Genomic DNA, 12,008 nt, shown 5'->3' on the forward strand with positions numbered 1-12,008 from the left:
TGTATTAATTTATGTAATTTTTCCTTTATCAATTTAACTCAAACGTTACATTAATCAATTCAGCCCAAACGTTAAAATTTGTTGTCTAATTTTATAGTTATTTCTTTTATAACAATAACATATCTCATCAAATTCGTCTAGGCAGTTTAGGGTGTGCATAAACCTTATCTCAATTCAAAAGACCTTCAACATGAGTCGAGTATAGCAAGTCAGAGTAAATATGAAAAAGAAAAATATCAGTGAAGAGAATATAATATAATATAACAATTATTACGAAAACATAAACAAAAAAAAAAATGCAATGACTGAAACATCATAAAAACAATTTTGTGATAGAAAGTAAAATCAAGACTGTATAAGAATAAAAGTACGATTACATGTGGCATTTAACACACTTGAACACTTCTGTATAGCCGCATACCCAGAATTTTCAATAAGGGGATTCAAAATCTATAAAAATAGATAATCGAAGGGGGTTCGACATTTACTATATATACGTATAAATAATATAATTTTCTGTCCATACAAGATAATCCGCCTCTGTGATCCGGTGTGGCTCAATAATTCAACGAAAAGAAAAATTTTAAGCCGAAATATAATTTAAGAATAATTTTTGACGATTTTCGATTTATTAATGGTATTGTAGTCAGTAGTACAAGTTACAAGTAGAGTGAAGCATTTTTGAAAAGAGAGACGATATTTTTCCTTCGTTTTAGCAGTATTTGCTTACAGAGACAGTTCTGATATGAAAAAGCCGAAGTTTTTCGTTCCATTTTGTTAAAACTTTCAAAAATTTTCGGTTTATATGTAAATATGGGAAAACCAAAAGAAAAATCATCTTTTCTCTACTCTAAAATTACATCAATTTTTTGGATTCCATGAAAATTCCTTCAATGAAACCTCATTTTTTTAAACCTATTTTGACAGGGTTCAAGGATGGACTTGTAAGTAATACTTTCTTCTTTCTTGTTTTTTTTTTTTTTCTTTCTCGAAATGCTTTGTAATATAAAACTTTAATCTAGTTAAAAGTGTGTTTCTCAAATATTTCGGTCACAGTCTAGGGTTACTTGTGCATTTTCGTTGTTTAGATAGTAGTATTATTTTGTTTTAGTTAAGTTTTTTTTCAAAAATCAAATTTGGGTTACATAGCGATGGGTTGAGCTAAACGGGTCAATAACCAACCCAAACCTAAATGGGTTGGGTCGGGTTGGGCGTGTTGGTTTTGCCACTCCTAGTCTGTGTACACTATTATTTTCGGAATTCATTTGTTGGATTACAATGAATATTTTATTGTACGATGATGTGAAATGAGCTTAAATGAATAAGTGGGAATTCATATAGTCGATCTGAACTTGTTTGGGACGGAGGCATAGTTATAACTTATAAATGTAGTGTCTTTTAGCTTTCTTTTTTTTAAAAAAAAACCTGTTTTGATATTTTTTTGTTCTTGAGCTGTGAGGTCTGTGTACATTCTACCATCCTCGGAAACCACTTGTGGGATTACAATGAATATGTTGTTGTACGATGATATGAAATGAGCTAAAATGAATTAATGAGAATCCGTATAGTTGATCTCAACTTATTTGGGACGGATAAGTTATAAGTGTAGTGTCTTTTAACTTTCATTTTCTTTTTCTGACCTGTTTTGACCCTTTTTTTCCTTGAGTTGTGAGGTCTGCGTACATTCTATCATTCCCGGAATCCACTAGTGAAATTATAATGAATATATTGTTGTACAATGATATGAAATGAGCTAAAATGAATAAGTGAGAATTCATATAGTCGATCTTAACATGTTTGGGACGGATACATAGTTATAAGTGTAGTGTCCTTTAACTTCCATTTTGGTTTTCCGACCTGTTTTGACCTTTTTCTTCCTTGAGTTGTGAGGTCTTCTTACACTCTATTATCCCCGAGATCCACTTGCGGGATTACAATGAATATGTTTTGTTGTACAATGATATGAAACACGCTAAAATGAATAAGTGACAATTCATATAGTCGATTTCAACTGGTTTGGGAAGGAGACAGTTATAAGTGTAGTGTCTTCTACACTTCCATTTAAAATTTCTGGCTAATAAAAAAGGATGATATCATATTGGGGCTTATTCTGATTATACATATTGTTGCATTGCAGAATATTCCTATAGGTTTCATGAAGTATTTAAGGGGACAGGATTATATTAAACATGCATTACTGAAAAGTGCTGGTAAAAAGTGGCTGGTGAAAGTGAATGGCCGGATATTCAAAGAAGGCTGGAGAAAGTTTGTCGAGGATCATGATTTACAGTTGGGATATTTGTTGATTTTCAGACATGAAGGAGATATGGAGTTTGATGTTTCCATATTTGATTCAACTCATTGTGGCAGAGAATATGTAGAGTATTTGCAAGTAGAACAAGAACAAAAACAACAACAAGAAGAAGAAGAAGAAAAAGGAGACGATGATGATGACGAAGAAGAAGAGGAAGTAGAAGAAGTAGTTCATACTACTGAAGAGACTTCCATGGATTTTGAATTCAAAGGTGAAGTTATTTAAGGCCTATTTCTGCTCTATTCCGCGTGCTAAACTTCTGTTTTAAGACAAAAAAATTAGAGTAGAGATAATTTAATATCATGATAAATGCAAGCAACTACGCTTCAATCTCAAATAAGTTAAGTTGGCTATATTGATCCTCATCATCCTTGTACCATTTAATCCCTTTTAAGAAATTTGATTTACTGATGATGTAACAGAAAAATCGAGCTCCAGCATTGAGTCGTCAGATGAGGCTTCTTCCCATTCTGAAGCTTCTACCGACAAGTCTTTTGGCCATTCTCGTTTTATATGCAATATTACCGCATGTTGCTTTTCATATGGTTACTTGGTAAGTCTCAAAACTCATGAATTTCACGTGAACTCTTCAAGAATCTTCAGGCTGAAGGAAGCATGTCCACCATTTTTGTTAACTTTTTGTCTCTGTTAAGTGAGACTATGAAGATTATGAACTGTTTAATGATGTGTGCAAATTGTTATACACCATGTCAGCGCATTCCTAAGCATGCTGCATTTGCAAACGGTCATGTCACGAATAAGAAGTATGATTTGCTTATAAGAGATGAAAAGCAAAGGTCGTGGAATGTAAAGCTACATTCTTGTCAAACTCAAACCTATATTGGAGGTGGATGGCGTAAATTTAGTGCTGATTGTTGCTTTAAGGAGGGAGATCGTATTATGTTCGAGATTGTTACTGATGGAGAGACACCTATATGGAAATTTCATGTTGTTACTGATGCAAAAACTCCAATGAGGAAGTTTCAGGGTAAGTTTTCTCATATTACCAGCCTCTTATTTCGTTGATGATCTTTTTTGTTGTCATAGGCACTAGTATGTTTATTGAAGTGAGATGAAATACAAATCGAGATAGTATTTTACGCCACCATTTCCTGTTTCTATTAAGTGAAAAATATATAGGCATGTAGACTGTATTACACACTTTAGACAACCAAACAAATAAGAAAAAAGAACCTGTACAAGATGTATTTTTAGAGACCACACAAAAAAGTAGTCATTTTATCCTTTTGCTGCTCTGAATTATCGTTGAACTCCAACCTTGGATCCTCTCCCATACGACACACCCAACATATACAGTTCCTAACTGAGTAGTCTTATCTTGTGTGTGTGCGCTTCATCTACATTTACTTGTCCTTTTGTCTCCGCTCCTCCAAAAATTTTCAAGTCTATGCGTGTTCTGTTAACAGAACCAGAGCCACAAACTGTTCTGCTTTTGCCTCTTTTAGGTCCGCGGTTCTGCTACTGGTTGCCCTGGCTCCTCTGCTTATCTGGCATAGCGTTGTGCTTTGGATCTTACTTTCGCGGTTCTGCTTCTTTTCTTTTCCTTCTGCTACCATGCCTTCATTTCATTGTTCTTTTTAGTGCCCTTGGTTTTAATGAGTCTATGATGGAAGAATGTTGCTTAAAAAGAAATACAACAACAACTACCCTGTATAGTCCCACAAGTAGGGTCAGGGGGTGTACACAGACTCAACAACATACCCAGTATAGTCCCACAATTAGGGTCGGGGTGTGGGGTGGGGGATGTATGCGAACTTTGGGCAGCTTTTTAGAAAGTATCTTGCTAAACTTTTAGAAGACTTTTTATCACTTCATTGAGTAATATCAGAAATATAATTTACTGACAATGGAAGAGAATAACTTAGCCCCGGTATTGAGTTGTCACACAAGGCTAATTCTTCCCATGCAGAAGCTGCTACAGTGCTACTCACAAGCCTTTTTGTCATTGGACCATATTGCCTTACTTATATATGTTTCGTGGCAAGTTTCAAAACTCATTAATTTCACGCGAGCGCTCCAAATATCTTCAGGAACTGATTAGATACTTCTCCTTGTTGTGAGAAGAGAGCTTTGCCTTCATTAATATTATTTTGTAAGTCTCTGAAGAAAAATACAACATGTTTCATGAAATGAGTCATTATATGGCTTTAATAGAATATGTTCGAAGATCTAGAAAAGAAGGGCATCCCTTGTCTTCATTTTCCTCTGAGAACCAAGTTGGAGTTCCATTTTCTTGTTGATAGATGAATCCATATTCAAATCCAAGCACACTGCTCTGCCCATTGCTGTGCTCGTATTAACCTAACCTTCGAGTGGCGTAAATAACCAAATAAGTCCCGACAAGACATCATAACACAACTATCCAGAAACACTAATATAAACCTAGTAAGCCAAAGGCAATGTTGCAGACATCCTAACAAAGCCACTTACTTCATCATGTTTCCAGATTTTACCTGTCAGACTGAATGTGCCAGCCTCCCATTCAGTTTGCAAGAGGAGTAAATGTATATACAGCAACATGATATGTGAATGAGAATACAAAACTGATATGTGAAATTAGTAGATTAATCAGCTTCTTAGACTTCATGTAGGAAACTTATCTTCAGAATGGTTCTATCTTGTTGAGCTATTGATATGTTCTTTGGTCATAAAGTGCTTTCTTCAAATACTGAGACGACCTTTTGTGTAATTAGAAAATGCTACCGAAAAGCCAAAGCCTTGCGTTATGTCATCAAACAAGGATTTACCTGATGTAGAAGCTGCTAAGGACATGCCTTGGTCTCGCCCTCATTTCATTTGTACCATCACAGGCAGTTGCATTTCAAAGTATTTGCTGGTAAGTTGAAATTTGATTCTACTTCTGTTGTTACTATTAAAAAAAGAAGAAGATGAACTCATTTCGTTATGAGAACTAAGTATTTGTTTCTTTAATAATTTGGAAGTGTTGAAGCATATGTATGAGCTATTTACATGCAACTGGTCATGAACTGTTTCAGCATGTTCCAACACTATTTGCACGGGAAAATGGCCTCGACAGGAAATGTAGGGTAAAGATAAGAGATGAGCAGCAAAGGTCATGGATGTTTAAGCTGTATGTTACTGCACACAACATTTTCATTGGAGGCATATGGCATGAATTTTGCTCTGCTAATTTCTTAAAGGAAGGAGATCGCGTAATGTTTGAGATGTTTTCCAAGGAAGAGGGACTCGTATTGAAATTTCACGGCAAGTTTCTCATCTAAGCCCCTTTCTCTTATATTTCATCCACTTTTTCCCTTGATTTATCTACTTCTTTCTTATAAATCATAGTTACAATGAACTGACATGTTTCTTTCTTCCTACCCTTGCATCCTTATAGTTTTTTTACTTCAGTTTAATGTTCTATTTTTGGATTCAAATTCATTTTTGATTTCAGTTAATAATGTTTTTTCAATTTAAAAACTAGATTTGAGAGCAAATGCATCACTTCAGCGCGAACAAAAGAAGCCTAATTTGGATGTTAAAAGAGTTCATACTCGAGGTTTGGATTACAAGAGCATACCCTTGATTATGTGACTTCTTTTGGTAGTTTTTGCAGTGACTTTAGTTGTAACAAAAAACTCGTATTTCTTTTTCATGCATCTATTTTGAATGAAGAACAGGTCTCAGGATTGAGCCCTCGGATGTGCCTGCTCCAAAAGCACAACTACCTACTCCAACATCTGCTAACACGAACCCTCATTTTATTGCTACTATCAAGTCTAATACCATCAGCAGATCCGTTTTGGTTAGCAATTCAAATTAACTTTTATTAAGCCTTTAGTGGTCGTTTGGTAGCTAGTAAAGAGACAACTTATTCATGTATTCATGTCTGCATAAGTTACACAACAATTTCTGTAAGTTATTACAGAAATTGTGCATTAGCTTATACGGGGTATAGAATATGACTTAACTAATACATGCATGATTCAAACCAACTACCAAACGACTCCTTAATAGTTAAGGTCTTGGGTAGTAACTTCTCTTTTTTTGTATTGATACACATACAGTATCTCCCAATGGCATTTATAAAATCAACTGGCTTGATGAATCGACGTAAGATAATTCTCACAGATGAGAAACAGAGATCATGGCCAGTTCAGCTAACTCAAAGGGTGGATCGCTTTGTAATTACCAAGGGATTTCAAAAGTTCATGAAAGTAAATGGTGTCCAAGTTGGAGATACTTACAAGTTTGAACTCATCGACGACAGAACAATACATGTAGTGTATTTCCCTTGTGAGTTACTTCTTTACTTCCCTTTGTACGAATCTCGAAAGGTTTTACATAGCAAAGGGAGTCTTATGTTATGCTAAAAATATATTTTTGCAGGTAAATATGCTGTGAAGGATGAAAAAGCATGAGAGAAAACCACAAGGAATACTGAAGAATATGATGGGTTTTTTTTTTTGGATTTATTACATGTTGGCTAATCTAAAGAAAATGTACTTTGATTGTTGTTCTTCAAAAGCCAAACATGTTTTTGTTGGCATTATTCCATGTAAGAGTGCATATGGACGGTTATTTTATTTTTTTTTGAGAGATTTGACATTACAACTTCTCATTCTTTATACGCTCTTCGTTTCAATTTGTGTGTCATATTTTTTTTCCTTCATGGTATATCACTAATTCTAATTTTTTACATGACATATTTAAGACTAAGGTTAAAGGATATTGGTACATTCTACGTGTCATTAGTTTTAGATCACAATATTCAAAAGTCTTTTATACTTTCTTTTAACTCTATGTTAAGTTAAATTAGACAAACAAATTAAAAAAAAAGGAGTAATAGTTTATGTTTTCGCCTTGCAAATCAAACGTTTTAGCAGCTTGATACCTCTTTAGTTGTTGCAACTCCTAATATCACCTTGTTCTTATTCAATAGAATCATTGTACTCCACCTTCGTTCCTCGTACATTTTTACTATCTTAAAAATGACATTAAACAATCTAGTTATCCACTTCATACTTGTGCTACTTGTAATACATAGGTATATCACCAAATTATTAGCTTACGCTCTTTCAAAATTTCATCAAAATCTAGTTTGACCTGATTGCTATTTTCCTTAGCATCGTACAAATAACATATTTAATCTCATCAACTTTTATATACTTACAATACTCAAAATCATAACGCCTCTTTTAATGCTCCGAATCCCTAACATATCTCTATCTCTTTTTTCGTTCAAGAGTTTATAAAAGAACATTACCCTTTTCGTCTACTCGTAAAGAAAAAAAACTTAAAAAGGAAATATGTTCATAGAGAAACATTTTCATTACAACCAAACAAACCTTTATGTGTAAAGAAGAAAGTGAAAACTCCATGAAAATACCTTCAAAGAAACCTCACTTTTTCAAACCAATTCTTCCAGGCTTCAAAAATGGAATTGTAAGTATTTTTGTACTACTAATGCTTTCAACTAATTTCATGTCATTTTGAGACAATGTTACCCTAATTATACATGATTTTGTAGAAAATTCCTATAGGTTTTCTGAAGTATTTGAAGGGATATGAGCATATTAAACGTGCTGTACTGAAAAGGGGTGGTAAGAAATGGCGGATTAAGCTGAATGAACATCGATTTGAAGAGAGTAATTGGGGAAAATTTGTGGAGGAGAATGATTTGCAATTGGGAGATTTGTTGGTGTTTAGACATGAAGGAAATATGGAATTTGAGGTTTATGTATTTGATTCAAGTCAATGTGATAGAGAATATGCAGAGTATCTGCAGGAAGAAGGAGGAGGAGGAAGAGCCCAGACTGTTGAGGAAATTTCAAAGGAATTTGAGTATAAAGGTAAGATTTTTTAGAGTACATTAGTTTATACTTGATGAATTTGCTAGTTAAATTAGGTTTTGGGTTTAAAAGCTAGCTCAAACGGAAGAGCATCACCCGTACATTCCATTTATCAACCCTTCGAGTTGATACTATGTTAAATTAGGTCTTAGCATAAGTTTCAAATTGTTTATATTAAAAATTAGCGAAAGGGCGGTGGATGCAGAGGTTGAAGTTTGTGGGTTTTTCAATGGTTCCAAGTTGATAAAACAGTAATAAATGGGTTCACAATGCGATTGTTAAAGATATTTAGCTGATTTGTTAATAGATATGCAATGTCTGTGCAGAAGTTGTTGGGTTCCCGTGAACTTGCATGATGACATGTGTTAGATTGTTTGTGTTCTGATTGTAATCATTTTGTCACATTTTATTTTCTGGATTTGGATTTGTCTACAATTAACAATGTAAGGCTTTTTCCCCGTGCAGAAGCTACTACTCGCAACCAATCTCATGTTGTATGCAAAGTTAGAGGCTATTGCCTTTCAAAATGTTACTTTGTAAGTCTCAAAATACCTTTCAAGAATCTATATAGGCTTAAGGATACGTGTGTACCATATTCTTAGCTTCCCCTCTTTGTTTATTGGTGGTATTAACTGTGAAAAATATGAAGCTTAATTGTATGTTTGATGACTGTGCAAATTGTTCAAAACGATTTCAGCGCCTTCCTGGAAAATTTGCAAGGGCAAACGGTCTCATAAACAAAAAATGTAGCTTGATTATTAGAGATGAAAAACGAAGGTCATGGAGTTTAAAGCTATATACCTCCTATTCTCAAGTCTATATTGGAGGTAGATGGGCTGAACTCCGTGATGCAAATGACATAAAGGAGGGAGATCATATAACATTCAAGGTTGTTGCTAATGGAAAAATGCCAATATGGGAATTCCATAGTAAGTTTTCTCGTTTACGCAACCTCTTATTTTTTAACAATCTTTTTACTTTGTTGTATACACCACACTACAACACTTTATTACATCTTCAGTTAAATTCTTCTGTGTTTCATTGTTCAAACTGTAAATTATGTTCTTCATAGTAAGTACAATTTAATTTACCCAGTCGAACAGTTGGAAATTTGATTTTATATAAAAATCTTTAGAGATGCAGTTTATTCCTCAACCTTTCCGCAGATATATCGATGACATGAGTAGTAGTTTATGATCTTCTAAAGGAAATAAGATCTTTAAAATAGTAGTTCTACATACTTCTTTTTTTGAATCAACAAGTAGTCCTTCATATTGTAATTACTGAAACGAACGTTAATAGCATAAAAATATTGATAAATTGCTACATATTAAAGTACAATTAGTTTATCCTTACTAAAAGTTTCAGTTTTTTTTTTTGTTTCTTTTTTTTTAGATAAACAATTAGCCAAAGGATGAGGTGCATGTTTAGATGCTATTCATACTTTAATTGTAATTGTCATAATTAATTTATTCTCATGTTTTTCTTTACAATTAACTATTCAAATGTTCTTTTGTTCATGTTTGTAAGTATGCGTTCGATTAATATTTCTGACATGACTGTGTAATTAGCAAATGTAACAGAAAAATCAAAGCGCAACATCATGTCATCACACGAGGCTTTTTGCAACATCGAAGCTGCAAAAGACAATCCTCTCTCTCACCCTCATTTTGTTTGTATCATGAAATCATATTACCTTTCTAAGTGTTTTCTGGTAAGTTGTCGAAAACGAAATTTTCCTTCCATTGTTAAAAATAGAAAAAAGGAAAAATAGAGAGCTCATTCCATTATGAGATAAATTTTCAGAGTGCGAAGCATACATATGAGCTGTTTTTGTGAAACTGATATAAGCTATTTCAGCGAGTTCCGGTCTCATTTGCACGGTTAAACGGTCTCAAAAACAGGACATGTACGATAACAATAAGAGACAAGCGCCGGTCATGGACATTTAAGCTATATGCCCGTGGGGTAAACACCTGCATTGTTGGCGAATGGCACAAGTTCTGCATTGTGAGTTGCTTAAAGGAAGGAGATTACTTAATGTTTGAGATACTTGACAATGGAGAGAAGCCAATATTGAAGTTTCACGGCAAATTTCTCATCTAATCCCTTTTTAAAAATTCTGTTTTCCTCTCTTTTAGCTTACCCGTTTCTTTCTTTAAATCATAAATACAATAACATCATACTTCACTTTTTTTAAACAAGGATCCTTACTAGTGAAAAAGATTCTCTTTTGATTTGTTATTACCTCATAGTTTCTATGTCTTGGATTTCAAATTACCGGACACAAATTTTGTTAGTGAAAAATATAGTGTCTTGGTGAAACAGGACCACACCATGTTTGTTCATTTATCATTATATCCTTTATATTTTCTCAAGTTCAACAAAACCCGAGCTCATATTGGAAGGTTCCTATTTATGAAGTGTCTTATTTAGATCATTTTTAGTGAAAGTTTTAAGTAAAAGTATTTACACAAGCCTTTTCTGCTTTCCTGAGGGTACCAGTTACTGAAAAAAGCTTTCGAGTTTTGTAGAAGATCTTTTTGATAGAAGATCTTTTTGAGAGACTTACAATATCGGTTTCATCAAAGAAATTAACTGAGTAGTATATTATGAGATAGGATTTTCTTTTTTTCAGCTACAGTTGACCTTCCCCAGTCCCGAGAAGAAGCTCTATGTTTCTGAGAGTTGAATTAGCTCCTATGAAATTATTTCATCTCTTCTTTTCCCCTCAAAAAGATTTACTTTTCTTGATGTTTATTTTTGGGTTTTAAATATTCATGTTCTGTGTCTTTCTAACATTGTCGTGTCAATTTTAAAACTAGATATGAGAAGAAATGCATCACGTCAGCCCGAAGGAAAGAAGATCAATTTGGATGCTAAAAGTGTTTCCACGGAAGGTATGGATTTCAAGAGCAAAATCCTTTGTTGATGTATCTAATACGTTCTTTTCTTTTCGTTTCTCTGATTCTATCTTTCCTTGTTATATTTTGAGAGTAGCAACAGGCGTTAAGATTAAGACCTCATTCGAGACTGCTCCGAAAGCATTACCTGCTTCACTATCTGCTAATGATGCTAGCCCTTATTTTATTTCTATTATTAAGCCTTATTCCATCTTCAAACATTTTCTGGTATGTTAATGTGAATCAATTTAGTTCAGATCTTCAGTAAGATTATTTTGTGATGACACGATAGTGATCTATGCAATGGGATTAAACTTGAGCAGTATATTCCATTAGCTTTTGCTAAATCAAATGGCTGGATGAATAGACGTTTTGAGATGATTCTCATGGATGAACAACAGAGATTGTGGCCAGTCCGACTAGGGCCAGTGTCAGATGATCACATCGGAATTCACATTGGATGGCAAAAGTTCAAAGAAGCAAATGATGTCCAAGTAGGAGATATCTGTAGATTTGAACTCATCAACAATGAAAAAAAACCCGTAGCCTATTTCCATCGTGAGTATTTCATTACTTCCCTTTATTTTTTTCAGGATATCAATTTACCCAGTATAGTGTTTACACCAAATCAATAAATGCATGACAAGCATCGTTCATACACACATTTATCACTCAAACCATGGTCACTTTAACTTCTAGGTGCTAAAGTTAAAAATCTTGATTTGGTGTAAACACTATGTGGGGTTAAGTATTTACCTATTTTCATGATCTTCCTCCATGCAATACATCATGCTTTTAAACTCCTTCATATGAAAATCATGCAACAGTTTGAAAGAGTGATGAACTACAACTTTACTTTGATATTAATCGTCTGCGGAAGGTTTTAAATAGTCTGCATGTATTGTCAAAAAAGGCCAATTGTTCAAATGCCCTACAATGTCCCCCCCCCCCCCCCCC

General features: G+C 34.0%; 2 protein-coding genes across 4 annotated transcripts in view; both read left to right on the top strand.

Moving 5' to 3' along the window:
- The first annotated feature begins 676 nt into the window (after positions 1-676).
- LOC107028464 (B3 domain-containing protein REM10-like) lies at positions 677-6,905 on the top strand. Its single transcript, XM_015229539.2, has 10 exons — positions 677-944; positions 2,138-2,525; positions 2,737-2,867; positions 3,029-3,302; positions 5,029-5,171; positions 5,332-5,560; positions 5,781-5,855; positions 5,977-6,101; positions 6,364-6,592; positions 6,686-6,905. The coding sequence occupies exons 1-10, from the start codon at positions 879-881 to the stop codon at positions 6,715-6,717; spliced, it is 1,692 nt and encodes a 563-aa protein (XP_015085025.1). The 5' UTR covers positions 677-878; the 3' UTR covers positions 6,718-6,905.
- A 655-nt stretch (positions 6,906-7,560) lies between these two features.
- Positions 7,561-12,008, top strand: part of LOC107028465 (B3 domain-containing protein REM17-like) — a 5,840-nt gene continuing 1,392 nt past the window's right edge. The window contains exons 1-9 of one of the 3 annotated variants that reach the window (XM_027918774.1): positions 7,561-7,741; positions 7,840-8,148; positions 8,614-8,684; positions 8,846-9,077; positions 9,720-9,862; positions 10,009-10,237; positions 10,974-11,048; positions 11,149-11,279; positions 11,375-11,609. In XM_027918774.1, the coding sequence (XP_027774575.1) occupies positions 8,019-8,148; positions 8,614-8,684; positions 8,846-9,077; positions 9,720-9,862; positions 10,009-10,237; positions 10,974-11,048; positions 11,149-11,279; positions 11,375-11,609 (1,246 nt within the window). In that variant the 5' untranslated portion in view covers positions 7,561-7,741; positions 7,840-8,018. Of the gene's footprint in view, positions 7,742-7,826; positions 8,149-8,613; positions 8,685-8,845; positions 9,078-9,719; positions 9,863-10,008; positions 10,238-10,973; positions 11,049-11,148; positions 11,280-11,374; positions 11,610-12,008 lie in introns of all 3 variants that reach the window. The other 2 variants (XM_015229540.2, XM_027918775.1) reach the window with 2 other exon arrangements.

Source organism: Solanum pennellii, chromosome 8 (assembly GCF_001406875.1).
Source record: "Solanum pennellii chromosome 8, SPENNV200".
Classification (NCBI taxonomy): Eukaryota; Viridiplantae; Streptophyta; class Magnoliopsida; order Solanales; family Solanaceae; genus Solanum; species Solanum pennellii.